Genomic DNA, 18,551 nt, shown 5'->3' on the forward strand with positions numbered 1-18,551 from the left:
GTTGGTTTCTTTGAGTAAGCAGCCAAAGTCCATACGTAGCTTTTGATTTGTATGTCTTCACGCTTAACAAGAAAAATCTATACTAGTTTCTCACCACTCTCCCACCCTCCCAATTAGAACAAAATAACTGGTTGCAGAAACAATCATTTTTCTAAACAATATCCCACATTCTCAATTTCGCTAATTTTGCACTTTTTTTTATGGTATGCCTTTATCCTCCTTATTTCATGTAAACTAGAGACTTGATTAGATTTGGAATAAGATTTTAGCTTTTGGGGGTTTTGGGCAGGGCAAGCATACTTCTTATTTTGTATATCACATAGGTATATAAGACCTAGATGTCTCACTTTTAGTAATATCAAGATTCATCAGTGGGTTCAGGCCTTTTGCATTTACTAACCTTTCATCTGGGCTTCCCTGGTGTCGCAGAGGTTAAAGCGTCTGCCTGCAATGCAGGAGACCCGTGTTCGATCCCTGGGTTGGGAAGATCCCCTGGAGAAGGAAATGGCAACCCACTCCAGTATTCTTGCCTGGGAAATAACATGGATGCAGGAGCCTGGTGGCCTACAGTCCACGGGGTCACAAAGAGTCAGACACAACTGAGCGACTTCACTTTCACTTTCAACCTTTCATCTATTGGTTTTAACAGCCAATAGTAATTCTTACCTAGACCCATTAATTCACCTGATGTGATTTTTCTAACTTTAACATTTTTTTTCCTATATTTATTAGCTAGAACTCTGCTAAAGGAAAAACTTACCCTCAAAATTCTGAGAAACTGTCCTTGAAAGTAACTTAAAAAGGCAGAAAAAGCATGCTTGATTTTTTTCTATTCCTTTTCCAATTTTTAGCATAATGTGTTGGTGTTGTAGTAACTGACAAAGATAACCAATTAATTTTTTCTGTACTAACATTACAGGATCACGGATTTTTACACATTTTATGTTTTTTAATTCATTATAGTCATTATTCATTTGTAAGTTCAAATTGTCCCACTTTTATCCAGTGGGAGCCTTTTCAAATTCTGTGTCCTTTTGACAAGATTCCGACGGTCTTTAAAAGCTTTTTTACTTTCTAGCACAAGACTTCCCAGGCTCATCTTGTACTTTTTCTATCCTAGAACTGGCATAAGACATTTATTCAAAGAGCCCTACTTCTTTTTAGTATGAAATGTTATCTGGGTGCTATGGCTATTCATTCCTTTCAAGCCTTTACAGTGGACAGTTAGGAAATACTTATTTTCTAGAAAAAGAAAATTAAATGAGTCTGTACTTATTTGCCAATTAAAATTTAAGGATGCAGGCTTTTTACATAAATTCTTTGATTTCATACTTATATCTCTTTTTAAATGTCAAAAATCTTTGTTTCCGATGGCATTAATATAACTACTTACTTGCTGTATCCTAATTCATTTCAAAATAACAATATCAGTAAGACTAGTGAATATAATCTATTATATATCACACCAGGAATATAAAAATCAAAACACTGTGTTCTAAAGTCACCTGAATTAATTCATTCCTGATGAATATGCTGCCAAAATAATGTTTAGCTTTTTGTTTTTAGGCATTTTTTTGTTCTATTCATTTTATTTAAATTTCTAAAACTCATATTTACTAAAAATTGTTTTAAAATTACATAAAACCTTTACACAGGTTCAAAGTACAAATCAAGGTACACTGAGAGAGGTCTAGCTTCTGGTCCTGTCTGGTTTCCCTCTGTTCTTCCTAACTACATGTTTATTATGTTGTAACTTTTCCTACCAATGTTCTTTTGAAAAATATAAACAAATAATTTGAAAATGGTTGTTTCTTCCTTTTCGAGATAAAAATTTGCTTTCCTACAATAAGCATATTATTCTGCACCTTGCTTATTTTCTGTCGTAATGTATATTACATTATCATAGGCAGCAGACTATACACATTTTCCTCATTCCTTTCAACAGTTGCAGGGCAATCCACTGGAAAGATAGATAGCAGTTTACTAAGCCAGTCTCCTATTCAGACTTTCAAGTTCATTCTAGATGTCTGCTATTATAAATAGTGCTTTATTAAATTTATGCATTCTATATTTTTCACCATATTTATACGACAGATTGCTAGAAAAAGGACTGCTGGGCCAAAGAGTAGATGTGCAGATGATTTTGCTACATACTGACAAATTCCTCTCTCTATACTTTGCCCCACTTTGCATTCCCACTATTACTGGATGAAAGTACCTGTTTTCCCACAGGCTTGACAACAAAGTTGTCAGACTTTTGAATCTGGCCAATCTGACAGGTGAGAAATGGTATTTCAGTGTAATTTTAATGTATATTTCTCTTAATATGAGAAATACTGAGTATCTTTTTATATGTTTGAGGGCCATTTACATTACTTTTTCCCTTGAATTGTCTGCATTTTTGGTCAATTTTTTAATTGGGTGGCTGGTATATTTCTTCTGAGTTTTTTTACAAGTAAATATATTGGGCTTTCCTGGTGGCTCAGACAGTAAAGAATCTGCCTGCAATGCAGGAGACCTGGGATCAATCCCTGGATAAGGAAGATCCCCTGTAGGAGGGCATGGCAACCCATGCCCACTCCAATATTCTTGCCTGGAGAATCCTCCTCATGGACAGAGGAACCTGGCGGGCTACAATTCATGGTGTTGCAGAGTCAGACATGACTGAGCAACTACGTACAACACAATTATATATTAGTTATATAAGCCCCTTGTACGTGATATTATATAAATATTTCCCCAAGTTTCTTTTTTTTTTTAATTTTCTTCAGTTCAGTTCAGTTCAGTCGCTCAGTCGTATCCAACTCTTTGCGACCCCATGAATCACAGCATGCCAGGCCTCCCTGTCCATCACTAACTCCCAGAGTTCACTCAAACTCACGTCCATCGAGTCAGTGATGCCATCCAGCCATCTCATCCTCTGTCGTCCCCTTCTCCTCCTGCCCCCAATCCCTCCCAGCATCAGAATCTTTTCCAATGAGTCAACTCTGCGCATGAGGTGGCCAGAGTACTAGAGTTTCAGCTTTAGCATCATTCCTTCCAAAGAAATCCCAGGGATGATCTCCTTCAGAATGGACTGGTTGGATCTCCTTGTAGTCCAAGGGACTCTCAAGACTCTTCTCTAACACCACAGTTCAAAAGCATCAATTCTTCAGCACTCAGCTTTCTTCACATGTATCTCACATCCATACATGACCAGTGGAAAAACCATAGCCTTGACTAGATGGACCTTTGTTGGTAAAGTAATGTCTTTGCTTTTGAATATGCTATCTAGGTTGGTCATAACTTTCCTTCCAAGGAGTAAGCGTCTTTTAATTTCATGGCTGCAGTCACCATCTGCAGTGATTTTGGAGCCCCCCAATATAAAGTCTGACACTGTTTCCACTGTTTCCCCATCTATTTCCTATGAAGTGATGGGACCGGATGCCATGATCTTAGTTTTCTGAATGTTGAGCTTTAAGCCAACTTTTTCACTCTCCACTTTCACTTTCATCAAGAGGCTTTTGAGTTCTTCTTCACTTTCTGCCATAAGGGTGGTGTCATCTGCATATCTGAGGTTACTGATGTTTCTCCCGGCAATCTTGATTCCAGCTTGTGTTTCTTCCAGCCCAGTGTTTCTCATGATGTACTCTGCATAGAAGCTAAATAAGCAGGGTGACAATATACAGCCTTGATGTACTCCTTTTCCTATTTGGAACAAGTCTGTTGCTCCATGTTCAGTTCTAACTGTTCCAGTTCTAACTGTTGCTTCTTGACCTGCATATAACTTTCTCAAGAGGCAGGTCAGGTGGTCTGGTATTCCCATCTCTTTCAGAATTTTCCACAGTTTATTGTGATCCACACAGTCAAAGGCTTTGGCATAGTCAATAAAGCAGAAATAGATGTTTTTCTGGAACTCTCTTGCTTTTTCCATGATCCAGCGGATGTTGGCAATTTGATCTCTGGTTCCTCTGCCTTTTCTAAAACCAGCTTGAATATCTGGAAGTTCGCAGTTCACGTACTGCTGCAGTCTGGCTTGGAGGATTTTGAGCATTACTTTACTAGCATGTGAGATGAGTGCAATTGTGCGGTAGTTTGAGCATTCTTTGGCATTGCCTTTCTTTGGGATTGGAATGAAAACTGACATTTTCCAGTCCTGTGGCCACTGCTAAATTTTCCAAATTTGCTGGCATATTCAGTGTAGCAGTTTCATAGCATCATCTTTCATCTTACTTTTCTTATGAGGCTTTATTATGATATAATTTTTAAAAATTATATAGTCAAATATCAATCTTTTCTCTAATTGCTTCTGGATTTGGAGCCAAAGAAAAGAGTGTTTCCTACTTCTAGGTTATAAAGAAATTCACTCTTATGTTCACTTTTGTTGTTGTCGAGTCACTCAGTTACACCTGACTCTTTTTAACCCCACAGACTGCAGCATATCAGGATTCCCTGTCCTTCACTATCTCCCAGAGTTTGTTCAAACTCATGTCCACTGAATTGGTGATGCCATCCAACCATCTCATCCTCTGTCATCCCATTCTCCTCCTGCCCTCAATCTTTCCCAGTTCAGGGTCTTTTCCACTGAGTTGGCTTTTCTCATCAGGTGGCCAAAGTATTGAAGTTTCAGTTTCAGCATCAGTCCTTCCAATTCAGGGTTGATCTCCTTTAGGATTAACTAGTTTGATCTCCCTGCTGTCGAAGGGACTCTCAAGAGTCTTTCTCAGCACCATGGTTTGAAGGCATCAATTTTTATGCACAGCCATGGTCCAACTCTCACAGTCATCCATACGTGACTACTGGAAAAACCAGAGCTTTGACTATATGGACCTTTGTCGGCTAAGTGATGTCTCTGCTTTTCAGTACACTGTCTAGGTTTGTCAAAGCTTTTTTTACAAGGAACAAGCATCTTTTAATTTCATGGCTGCAGTCACCATCCACAGTGATTTTGGAGCCCAAGAAAATAAAGTCTGTCACTGTTTCCATTTTTTTCCCCATCGATCTATCATGAAGTGATGTAGCTAGATGCCAAGATCTTAGTTTTGTGAATACTGAGTTTTAAGTTTTTATTACTTATAATTTATTTTTTAATCATTAGTATTTCTAACCTATTTAAAATTTATATAGCTAAGGAATATAAGAAATACATTCATGCAAAAAAAAAAAAAAGAAATACATCCAATTTTATGTTTTTCCACATGTCTATCCAGTAGTCCCAATGCCATTTAAAAAGTTTCATCCACACAAATAAATTCTTCATAGCCTATATAGTTCTAAATCAGAAAGGTAAAACAATACGATATCACAGAAAAGTACCTGATAACCTTGGTATAGGTAAAGATTTTTTAAAAAAAGAATGCAGTTGATGGTAACTACAAAAACTCTGGTGATTCTCATTTTTTCTAATCATTTTTCTGTTTCCCAATTTTAAAGACAATCATGAACTTCTAATTTTCTTCATAAAAAGAAAGTTTATTTTTCCTTTACTTACTACGTGTGCAATATTAGGCCTCTCTCTAATTCAGTTTTCTGATTTGTAAAGTTGGGTCTGTGTCATTTAAAGACTGTTGAGAATTAAATAAGAAATTTATTCAAAGATACTATAGCCCTGTTCATCATATAAGTTATGATCAATAAAAACTAGTTGGGACTTTCCTGGTAGTCCAGTGGTTAAGAATCCACTCTCCAGTGCAGGGGACATGGGTTCGATCCCTGACAAGGGACTAAGATCCCACATGCTGTGGGGCAACTTAAGCCCATGCTGCACAAGAAAAGCCTGTATGCTACAACTAGAGAAAGCCTATTTGCTGCAATCAAGAGCCAGTGCAGCGAAAACAAACATGTCAAGCACCCCAAGGTAGGGTGGTTATTATAAAAATAAAAAAAAAAGTTTATCTTTCATTATGTTAAAATTTGTATCCATAAATCAGAGCATTCTCACCTATTCCTAGAAACTGGCACCCTCTAGCCCTGATAGCCAATAAGACAGTGATCTATCTTACCTGGCCCTAGAAACTGGCATCCTCGAGCCCTGACAGCAGCCCATAGGTTGGCAGACAACTGCTGAGGGTTCTGGTGCTGTAATATTAGCTCCGTTACAGTCCTTTCTCCAAGTGAACGGGCTGCGCGTATGGCTCTTACACGACCTTCTTCCTCCACCAGCTGACAGTTTACAAGTGTCACTAGTTTCCTTTGCATTGGACGGCTCAGTGCACTCTGGTTCAAACTAGCTACACCTTCAAGAAAAAGGAAACTACAGTTTTTTTCAATTAAAATAAAAAAGTCAATTTCATTATCTATTTAATAAAAATACCTAGTATTCAACTATTAAGCCACAATTCCTAATGAGTTCCTTATAAGGTACTTTCACTTTTTGACAATCAGTGTTCTGTCCCTGTTTATTACTATTCTGTGGTAACTGGAGTCTAAATTTTAATTACCTCAAATTTTATTTGGGTATCCTGTTCTCTGGGTTATATGTGTCCCACAAAAGACAGCAATTTGGGTTTTTTTAAGTCTATTCTTCATCTTAACTAAAACCATTGAAGATAAATTTGGAGATAAATAAATGAAAAGTTAAATCTAAAAGTAACAATTAACAACCGTTTTGTTTTACTGTACACAAGACATTTAGAACACAGCTCCAGGACAAGATCTTAAATCCAATTCCCTTTTCAACTAAAAGATACTGCTTCAGCAATTCTTCCCTCTCTCCTACATCAGTTGTTCCCTTTCTACTTGATCATTTGCATCAACATACAGTAAGAACAGCATGCTGTTATTTTATACATCTTAAAAACAAATCTTTGTATTCATCCCTTTACTACCCCTCTGCACCCTTTCCTCCGTTTTGTAGCAAATCCTCTAGTGTTGCCTATATTCACAATCTCCAAATCCTTGGTTTACAATCTTTAAAACCTACTCCAATCATGTCTGTGCCACCATCACGTGACTGAAACTGCTCCTCATGACAAGACTTACCTCCACCTTGCTACATCAGGGGTCAATTCTCAATCCTTACCTTATTTAACCTTTCAACAGGACTCAACACAGATCACTCCTAACTCCTTTAAAAACATTCTTTATTTGGCTTCCAGAACACCACTTTCTCTTATTTTTTCCCTCCTTCATCTTTTCCAGTCTTCTTTGCTGATCTCAACTTTTCTTCTTGACTTCTTAATGTTAAACGGCCTAGGACCCAGTTCTTGTTTTCTATATCACTACTTATGTGATCTCATTCAGTCTTATTGGTTTAAATACTATTTATGCTAATGACTCCCCAAAATTACAGCTCCTATACCTAGTCCTTAACGTACATTTACCGGTTACCCAATAGCATCCAAGTGAAGATTTGATATAACCAAATTCAACATAACTAAGACTGAACTCTTGATCTCCTTACCTAAACCTGACTGACCTGCATCCTTGTCTAAGTTGATGGTAACCTCTCTTTCCAGGTGCTCAGGCCCCAAAACTCAAGAATCACACTTGACTCAGATCTTTTTCTCATGCCCCTCATCCAATAATTTAGGAAATCCTTCTGACTCTACCTCAAAAATCATCCAGACTACCTACTTTCCACTACCTCCACTGCTACTAACCCTGTCCCATTAGCCTATTAACCAATACCCTGGTCCCAACCCTGCCCTTCTGCACTGAATTCTCAACAGAGCAGCTAGGGTGACCCTTTCACCATTAGTCAGATCATGTCACTTCTCTGCTCAAAACCCTAGAGTAATTCCCCAATTTCACTCAGAGTAAAAGCTCAAGTCTTTAAAAAGGGCTGCAAGTCTGTACATCATCTGGTCTCACCATTTCTTTTCGTCTACCCCATACCCTCACACACTCTGCTCCAAGCACACTTTCCTATTGTTGTTCTTTGAAGACAATACGCATGTCTTGGGGACTTTGCTATTTCCTCTGCCTGGAACAGTCTTTTCCCAGGAACCGACATGGTTAACTGCTTCATCTCTTTCATCTCAAGTTCAGAAGCTACCATCTTAACAAGGTCCACACTAATTACCTTGTTTAAAATTGCAACCCACCCTTTTCCCCTCACTCTGACATTTCTGATCCACTTAACTGTACTGTTTTCTTTCAACAGCAAATATCATTTATAACATACTATTCAATGTTTTTATTATGCTTTTTGTTTATTATACTTTCTTTTTCCAAAACATTAGTGCTATAAGGGCAGACATTTTTACTAAATGTTTTTATAAGTGCCTGGTACTGAGTACATGCTCTTTAAGTATCTGCTCCATGAATGAATGAGGTAGACAGGATATACTTCTCAAGGAAGTCACTATGTCCAAAATATCCAACAGTGCAAAACATAGAGCACATGCAAAATAAATATTTCATTAATTCATTCACTCAACTTTGTATTACATTTATGACCTGCTAGTTACTGAAGATGCAGTGATAAAATAGAATTCCATTTCTGTCACAGCACTTACTGAACTTCTTTCCCCATCTAATCAATGGACTGTGGGGTCCAGGAAGACCCTAGCCACTGCAGGTGCTCCTAAAATTTAATAAATGACTGAATAAATACATGAAATTGTCTTAGTAGGATTCATTAAAGCTAATATTCTGCTATAGCAACATTAGTTTAACATAAACAATGTATAAATCTCAACATATCTGATGAATTCTTAAATTAATAGCAATACTATCTCCAAAAATATATATAATGTTCTCAATCAAAAAGACATCCATGATCTCTCCAAACAATCTCATTTTTCAAAACTAAAAATTATTTAATAGGGTATCAACACCAAGTATTTCAAAGGTAATGTATTACCAAGGCCTACTCACCCACAAAAATACTTACCTTTACCTCCACTTAGTGGTTTTAAGTAGAGCGCCAAATCTTCAACACATTTCTTTGCAACCTCATAGTGTTTGTTCTCACCTAAATTACTTAACTTTACTGACTGATGATCTGGTACCTAAAAACAAAAAAGAATGAAGAAATACATTCATCTAATTCATGCAATTGTTAAATTTACATTTGATGATAATCTTATTGAGTATGAACTTCTAATACAGACACAATACATCAAACAAGTTTAAGTAAAATTAAAGCCAAGTACCTAGCCAAACTGCTTTCTAAGAACCAAAGATATCATACTTAACAGTATGGATTGGGTGAATTACTAAGAGGGAAAAAAAGGTGGTAACTAATTGTACTGTATCCATGTTATTCCTTGGGGATAACAATGCTATAACTCAGAAAAGTGCTAACATTAGGAGAGGCTACAGAAAGTCATACAGGTTCTCTGTGTACTGCTTCTTGCAATTAAAAAAAAAAAAGCATTTCAAAATAAAAAGTAGGTAAAAAGGGAGAACATTTCCCCCTTAACACCTTCTTCCCATATAACTTACTTACTATAATTTTTATGATCTGCCCCACCTTGTTCTAAATGCAAGGTCAAAGTTTGGGTAAAATATTGGGCAGCTCTTCAATTTCTACAAGTAATCTTTAATAAATTATTTAACTGTTCCAAGTCATGGTTTCTCTACCTGCAATATGAAGATGAAAATCCCTATCTAATTGTGCCATCTCAAAACTCAGTTTAATCCAACAAGTATTGATATTCACGGAGTGCTTACCATGTGCCAAGCAGTTTTAGGCACTAGGCATCTATCAGTGAGCAAAACAGGCAAAACATTTCTTGCCATAGCTTACATTCTAGTAAAGAGAACACATGGCTGATAAATAAAAACAATTAAATAGCATGATAGAAGATGATCAGTAAAAATTATACAGCAAAGGTAAGGGGGATTTGAGAGTATTGGAGGGGGACTGCAATTTGAACAAGGGTGGTCAGGATAGGCTTCCTTGTGAATCTTGACATGTGAATAAAGAAATGAGTATCTTAGTCAAAACAGCACTCAGTGCAAAAGCCCTCAGGTGGGAGTATGTTTGGTGTAGCTAACAATTGGTTAGCAGGCCAGAGCGGCTTAAGCAGAAAGACTGAGGATAGTACAGGAGCTGAGGCTGAAAAGGTAATGCAAGCTACGTAAAGACCTGCAAGATAATTTAAGGACCAACTGAGAGAACATTTTTAAGTAAAAGAAAAACACTATGTCTGACCTATGTGCTGTGTGCTTAGTCGCTCACTCATGTCCAACTCTTTGCAACCCCATGCACTGTAGCCCACCAGGCCCCTCTGTCCATGGGGATCCTTTAGGCAAGAATACTGGAGTGGGTTACCATGCCCTCCTCCAGAGGATCTTCACAACCTAGGGATCGAATCCAGGTCTCCCACACTGCAGGCGGGTACCATCTGAGCCAGCAAGGAAGCCCAAGAATACTGGAGTGGATAGCCTATCCCTTCCCCAGGGGAACTTCCCAACCCAGGAATTGAATCGGGTCTCCTGAATTGCAGGTAGATTCTTTACCAGGGAAGCTCCACCTGATCTATAGCAGATGCTAAATAAATGATAGCTTAGTATTATTACAAATAATCTACAGTATTGTATTATTGGATCTAAGACGCCACTACCTGCAAGAGACACCATTATTTGACGCACCCTTAAGAAAAAAATTGCTAAATTATGACACATTGTTGAATATAGACTTGTCTTGATTTCACAGCCTAACTGGATTATAAACAGTGAAAAGAAATTGCTTTAAAAGAAAAACCTCAAGTATCAAGACACTAAAAGAATGGAGTATTTTAATTCACTGAATTTTCTAAGAAGTGATTAATCAGAAAAATCCTTACTTTCTTGCTTTCATATGCAGTACTAAAATTGTAGTATTAAAATATGTAGTACATGATGTACAGAATTTCATTTTCCTCCTCACCTGTAAAATGGGGATAATAACTACCTGAAGAGCTATGACAAGATAATAATAGATGTGGACTGTTTACCAGCATACCTAAAACAAAGTAAGCCCTTATTCAATAGAAATTATTGTAAATCTAGGGTCTTGCTGATTCAATAAAATAATAAGAAATGTTATTTTTATAGCATATGCACATAACCAGAAACTGCAGAATTTGTTACTGACACTCTAAAAATTAGTTTTCTATATATCCATCTTATATATGTATACATATCTATATAGATCTATTTTCTTATTATAACATCATCCTAAAAGTCAAGTGAAGTTTTAAGGAAAATCAAAAAACCTCCACTTAAGGGTTCTATCTAGATGGTTGATCTCTGGCTAAAGCTTTGATTATATTCATTTTCATATCACCTAATGACTAAATATTTATACATGCTTATACAAAAATGTTTCTTATCCACCAAAATCACTTAAAAACATAAGTAGTGTTGACACAGTAGTGAATACAAAGACATATATAACTAAATGGAATTTCTAGTTTTGCATAAAGATTTATGACATTATCTAAAGAAAATCTTTTATGGAATAATGCAAATCAGGTATGTGGAATATTTTTTATGCCTTGAATATCCCTAAACATATTTTGTATCCCATAATGAACAAAGTTCTATAATTATTACTTATTTCAAATAAGTAAAATCCTGAAAGGTTACCTGGGCTCCAACTAACTGGAGAAGTGCGAAGTTGACAGGAAGCACATCAATGTCTGTGTTGATGGCAGTCTGGTCAAAAGGACAAGCTTTTCGGTGAAGTTTATTCAAGCAGGTCTTACAAACAGTGTGTGAACAACCTAAACTGATGGGTTTGTGCACGTTCTCATCAAATTCATTATAGCAGATTGGACAGGACAGAAATTCTGTCCATTGAGCTGCCTGCACAGGCATTGTGGAAGCTGGATGCTCGGGTTAGCAGTCTAGCAGATCATTATTTTGCTGTGTAGTGTTTTGTAAGCTGGAAATGGACAAAAGTAAGAATTAACCACATATTCATCATTCACCTTTCAAGGGTTAACTGCTTAAGTCAACCATCACAGCTTCAAAACGTAAAAAAACACTTCTGAACAATTCTATACACTTTTAACATCTTTTCTTTAAGTCTATTTGCTGGATTAATTAAATTTCTGAAAACTTTGTGGCTAGAAACAATATCCTAACAGTGTTCCTTTCAACTAAACGTATTTGTATCAGATGCTCATCAAAGCTTCCATGTATTTTTCTTAAACACCACATCAAATAAGCAGATTAACTTTCTATTAATACAATTTCATTTTTAGAATTTCATTTTGTAAAAATGAAATTTTACAATTTTAGAATTTTTACAATTAATTTTTTTAAGTGTTTCCCTTGGATATCTACTACCACCAAACGTATTATGATCCAAGAGTTAGTGAACTCTGGAAGTAGAGATCCAAACAAAATCACGATGAGTCAGGAGTGAAGGACAGCTGTGACACCTGAATGACCAAATCAGTGAGGATTCAAGTTGGCAGCGTCACAAAAGAGGAACTCTCTGGTAAGGACTTCACTATGAGGCTAAGGCACTAAAAAATATGAAAGAAAACTGTAATGACAGTTATTTGTCCACAAATGAATAATGCCAACCTTAAAATAAGAGTACCAAAGTTAAAAAAAAAAGAAAGAAAAGAGGAAATGACAAATCTTGAATCAAATGTGAAGTGAAATGAAGTGGCTCAGTCATGTCCGACTCTTTGCGACCCCATGGACTGTAGCCTTCCAAGCTCCGTCGTCCATAGAATTTTTCAGGCAAGAATACTGCAGTGGGTTGCCATTTCCTTCTCCAGGGAATCTTCCCAACCCAGGGATTGAACCCAGGTCTCCTGCATTGCAGGCAAATGCTTTACTGTCTGTGAGCCACCAGGGAAGTCTGGTGAATTGAATGTAGTTCCCTATAATATTTTTGACAAAACCTACCATTCAGTGATACACACACACACATACACACACATACAAAATCAAAAACCATCAGGTCCAGGGAGCAAGATGTAGAAGAATAAAATAATATTCTTATCTAATAATTCTAAGTAGAAAACCAGCAAAATACAGTTGACCCTTGAACAACACAGGCTTGAACTACCCAGGTCCACTTACACATAGGTATTTTTCAACGGTAAAACCTCAGTACTACATAGTACATCGTTGACTAAATCCACAGATGCAGAAGAACCAAGGATAGGATGGACAAATATAATTTATATGTGGATTAATCCCAACATGATTCAAGGGTCGACTGCAAAAATTTCTATCTTTATATATACATATGATTAAAAGGTACATGGGGAAAAAAAATGACAGTGATTCTTCTTTTCTTATTCCTAAGATTAAAATGCTCTATAATTTTTAATAAACTAAACTATCCAGTATCAAAACATCTAACTTAAAATCTTTAGATATCTAACTTGAACACTACATTCACAAATTTTCTGCATCTTCCAATTCAAAACTTACATAAGTCTGACAGAGGCTCTCTGGTGAACAAGAAATCTAGGTATTTAGGGCAATTAAACAGCCAATACTTTCATTTCATAAGAATGTTTACCAACACAAATATATGAGTACCACAGAAATTGTATATTTAAAAATGCAATAAGATTCAGGATAGAAAAGTATGTAACTGATTCTCAAATAACCTCACGCCCAAATGAAGTATTCTATTAATCTTTATTGTGCCTTTTATGTTCAAAAAAACTAAGGTTTTAAAATGTATCTTGGTAAAAATGGAAGACCGAAGTTGCTGAGTAAAAAGCCCCCTACACAAACTTTTCCTCAAATAGCTCCAATGTAAAGTATCTAATAACTTTATTTTCAAACTAGCCAAATCATGCAAGTTATATTTATTTTACACATTACACTCTCACATTTCCACATCTATCAATGTCATCAACCTGAAAAACAGTTTGCTTTCAACTTGAGAGATGAAGACTAAGCAGGTGAACACATCACACCTTGAAACTAGTCAACATTTTTAATGTTCAGTTCTGGACTGTGGAATTGTACATGGAAAAGGCCTGTAAGGGAGGATGAATTTTATGTTAAATCTAGTACTGAGAGTCCTAATCTAGCTAATAACTTGAACTGATAAAATGTTTACCAAAGCAAGACACCGCATCTATTTTTTTCATAATGGCCACCTGTTTGGAAATGCTAATTCTGTGGGTTAGGGTATCATGGGCCACTGGGTAATAGGAAACTAGCAGCAAATACTCTTTCCTTATTTAGTTTTCCAAGATTATCCTGAAATGCTTTACATTAAAGTTAATGGTGGGGGGGGGTGAAAAGCCATTAAGTTTGAACTGAACATAACAATGCCATCTTGCATATTTTCACCTACTAATTTTGAAGTGTTTCAAATTATTCCAGAATACACTTTATAGTTTTATAATATCCCATATGTGTTACTAGGTTTAAGAACACCAAATGTTTTTATATAATACTGAGAAATTTAATTTCTGGTAGAAATCAAATTAGTATCTTTGAAAGAAAAAGAAAAAAATATGCCAAATTCTCCTTCTGTTACGTGTCAGATTCTTTCTGACAGAAAAATTAAAACTGAACTTTCCTTATAAGAAATGATTTGACCTTTTAAAATGTTTTTCCTCAGTACCACTGTAAATATATTCTAGATGTCTCGATTACAATAGACAAAATTTTGTCTAAAACACTAAAATGTTTAGTGATGACAAAATTGGCTTTTCATTCCTTTCAAAAGCACTTAGTAAATGTCTACCTAGAAAATATTTTTATAATTATCAAAAATGATAAAAAGCCTACTGTTTTTATAATTTATTTTTAAAAAGTATCTAAATGAACCAATGCAAACTAAGATATACATAGCAATTTATTTGAATCTGTGGAAATTTAAATTGCTAATAACATTTATATTTAATAGTAAAGTAAGTATCCATCCTAAAGATACTCCCCAAACACCTCAAATTGAGATAAAATAGCTTTAAAAGCCCATACCTCTAGATATATAAAGGGACTACTTAAGAAAAACAAGTTAAATTCAAATTAAACTATTTGTATTAAGTAATTTCAGTTACTAAAACTGAAGAAGAATAACAAGATAAAGCCTAGGAGTGAGAAACACTAAGAGAGACCTTAAACGGATTTTTACTCAAGTAAGTTTTCAGGCTATAAGTTCCTTGCTATGAATACAAACTTATAAAAAAGGAAGAATAATAGACATCTCTTATATGATGCAAATTAGAAACTGCTTTATTAAAAGCAAACTGTTTATCAGCTAAGTACTTTCATTTTCTGTTAACTAGTCTACCATGTTATTATGCAAGTAGTCCAGGACTACGAAACTTGATTTTAAAATACCAGGTTAAGGTTTATGCCTCATTCACTACTGTATAATAAAAAAATAAAGCATTTTACAATTCTCTTTATGAAGATGTAAACATTAGGGCTCAGATATGTTAATTAAAACATTCATTGTTTTCATTTTAGTTCACCCATGTGAGAAATTCAAGCTACTTTAATGGACTGTAATAGCACTTCTCAATTCAGAAACCTTAAAAACAGTAGTTCTGGACTTAAAAAATTATATTTAAAGCATCATAGGTACAATTTAGATCTTACTCTATAAAACTAACAAAACCAATGAAAATAATCTCTAAATTCTAAAACTCAGCATTCAAACATACGAAAAGGACTGGAAAAAAGGAACTGTATTACCATTTTAAAGACTGCTATTATATGTGCTTTAGTGTATGTTAGAAAAGACATGACCCAAGTTTTACTTCTAAAATCCATTGTTGTTGAACTCAGTTTTTTAATAAGTATGATATTTCACTTTCAATTCCTTCTATTAGAACAGTAAAGGCATAATTTTCTATTTTAATTAATATAACCAATAAAGTTTTACTACTTTAGTCATGACAACTTGAAAAATACTTTCTTGTGACAGAACTTACTCACTTATGGCTATTAAACAATGACCACTGGATAACTTTACTCGTCATATCATCAAAGTCTTTAGCCTTTGGGTTATTCTGATTCTAAGAAGATAATCTACCAGGAAATTTTTGGCTTTCATGTGTCTACTTCTATTCAGATGATTTATTTCTTGGAAGAGTAGGGATATTCTAGAACAGTACTGTCCAGTAGAAATATAATGTGAGTCACAAGTAACTTAAAATATCTAGTAGTCACAATAAGGCAGGGAAAAACACGTGAAATTAATTTTAATGATAATTTGCTTAACCCAATTTATCCAAAATATCATTTCAACATGTAATCAATGTAAGAAATTATAAATTCTTTTTATTTTTTGGACTAAGTCTCAAAACATAATATGTATTTTACATTTATGGCACATCTCAATTCACACCAGCCACATTTCAGGTACTTAAGTGCCACATGTAGCTAGTATTGGACAGTGCAACTGTAGAGTATTTACAATTACAAAGTAATAATCAAAACTAACTTTTATCAAAAATGTGAGATTAAAGCGATATCTACACTTAGGAAGGTTTTCATAAAACTAAAAAACTTGAGGATCATAAAGATGTTACTTAATATTTATGAAGCTAGGTTTACAACATTATTTTAAATTTTCAGCTAGCTTTATTTTACTACATGCTTCCATTTTCCCATCAACAGAAAATGAAACTTTAATCTATTTCAAACAAAACTATAAACAAGTACTTATTATAATGAGATCTGATTGTAAGTTTATTTAGCCTTCTTTGATATTGCATACAATGCAAGTTTTATTCCTGAATATAAAATTGCATGGAAACAAAAATGCTTTCCCTCCCAAAAGAATTTTTTTTTAACTTTCTCAAACTGGAATACACAGCAAATTACAAAAGCACAAAGTGAAATAATCAAGACATATGAACAAAGGACATAAGTCTTACATGTCAGGTTAAGCCAACAGTAATAACAGATCAAGAATAACTCAAAGAATCCACTAACGAATATGACTGCAATTAAGTTCTCAAATAGGTGCAAATTTGAATTATAACATCTGCTTTTTCTAAACATGTCTAAAATATATGTTTAATGTGTTATCCTTCCAGCTAGTTTCCAAACTCTAAAAATTTGGAAAAGGTCAATTTCCAAATCAACAAAAATGGCAATACTGAAAGATGGTCTTTGACAGGATGTAATGGCATCGACTTCTTCAAGAACTGAATGTGGAAGTAAACAACATAAGAAAAGGATGTTATGCTAAAACAGTGGTGTAGCTCTTTAAGCAGATTTTTAAAAATCCATGAACTTGTCTTACTGTTTCAAGAACCCACAACTAAATTTCTATGCTTAACTATAAACAGGCTGCACAAAAGCTACCTAAAATCTTTCTTTCTCTGCTTTTGAGTGTATCAATTTAGTGTAGCAACATTAACTTTCTCAGGTTAATCAAAAGTTCCTACCGGAACTTCAAGTTTGACAAATACAAAAATGGAAAAAAGATTACTTAAACACTTTATTTGGGATACAAAGTCATTCTAATCACAGCTAGTGGGAGGAGAATAGGAATTAAAAAGAAGGGGCCTAGCTAAGGGGAGAGTAGGAATTAAAAGGGAACCTAGGTGGTTATTTAAAAAAAAAAAAAAAGGAGGGTAGGGATCATGAAATGAGATCTACTTTATGTCAGTGATTACTTGAGACTATTTTGATGTCAAGGTTCTGTCTGCCGGTATCTTAAACTGTTCTGTGATTCCAAGGATGGAAATGACAGCTACCTACCCCCATCTTCTCCCTTCCTGAAAGCTAAGAAGAGAGAAAAGTAGAGCTGCTTCTGAGAAACAAAGATGCTTTCTACCATTCTTCTAAGATGGTGGAAGAGTCTCCTTAACAGGCTTCCCCAAGAAGGAAAAATGAAACAGGGCAAGAAGAAAACCATAGCAGAATTCCCTGGCTGTTTCATGCCATTGCTCCGTCACCACCACTCTGCAACCACTTAGGTCCGGCCCTCTCCCTCCCAGGAGGTTAAGCCCTCCCAGGGCATTGTTTGGCCGGGGTCCCTATTTAACACTCAGTCGCTTCCACCATCCCTGCATCTCGGGAAGCCCCAGGGCAGAGAGCCGAAAAGATAGGAGAGGACTTGGTTTCGAGGACCACCTCCAACCCCACTCTTACTAACTGGTGTAGAAAGGGAGAGGGAAGCCTGCCCTTTGCTTGGATGGGTTCCTTAGGGGCTGAAGCGTCCCCCCGGCCGCTGTCGACGGGAGGTGGCCATTTGCGCCAGGCGCTCGGTACTAAAAAGCCCTACCGGGGCGAAGGGCCTCCTCCTGCCCAAGACTCCGGGCCCCGTTCGGGTGTCAGGTGCGGCCCTCAGTTACCAACCCTCGGAGCACCGGAGACAACAACACAGAGGCCACGGGTTGAGACCAGTCTCCCGCCCGACCGCCGGGGACCGAAGACCCGGGCTGGGGCCCGAGCCGCATCGTGCCCGCCCCCGCCCTACCTGAGGGGGCCCGGGTGGGGTCGCTAAGGGCCGCTCCCGGGGGCCCCGCGACCGCGCGGCTCGGCGACGGAGGCGCCTCGTCTCGCCGGGGCAGAGCTCGGCGGCGGCTTCACGGCCTCAAACTCCATCGGGAGCTACAGGGACAGCCCCGTTGGCGGCGGCGGAGGCCGCGACGGGGCCTCCTCCTCCTCCCTCCGCCTCCGCCTCCTTCTCCTCCTCCCCCTCCTCACCACGGAGGCGGACCTGGAGGGATCCCGACCTAGCT

General features: G+C 36.6%; 1 protein-coding gene across 5 annotated transcripts in view; it reads right to left on the reverse strand.

The window, feature by feature from the left end:
• RC3H2 (ring finger and CCCH-type domains 2) overlaps positions 1–18,551 on the reverse strand; it is a 59,731-nt gene extending 41,180 nt beyond the window's left edge. Inside the window, exons 1-4 of one of the 5 annotated variants that reach the window (XM_027556200.1) lie at positions 18,287–18,551; positions 11,500–11,797; positions 8,816–8,933; positions 5,982–6,215 (exon numbers count right to left, since the gene is read on the reverse strand). In XM_027556200.1, coding sequence (XP_027412001.1) covers positions 5,982–6,215; positions 8,816–8,933; positions 11,500–11,730 — 583 coding nt within the window. In that variant the 5' untranslated portion in view covers positions 11,731–11,797; positions 18,287–18,551. The remainder of the gene's footprint in view (positions 1–5,981; positions 6,216–8,815; positions 8,934–11,499; positions 11,798–18,286) is intronic. The other 4 variants (XM_027556202.1, XM_027556201.1, XM_027556204.1 and 1 more) reach the window with 4 other exon arrangements.

This window comes from Bos indicus x Bos taurus, chromosome 11 (assembly GCF_003369695.1).
Source record: "Bos indicus x Bos taurus breed Angus x Brahman F1 hybrid chromosome 11, Bos_hybrid_MaternalHap_v2.0, whole genome shotgun sequence".
NCBI lineage: Eukaryota > Metazoa > Chordata > Mammalia > Artiodactyla > Bovidae > Bos > Bos indicus x Bos taurus.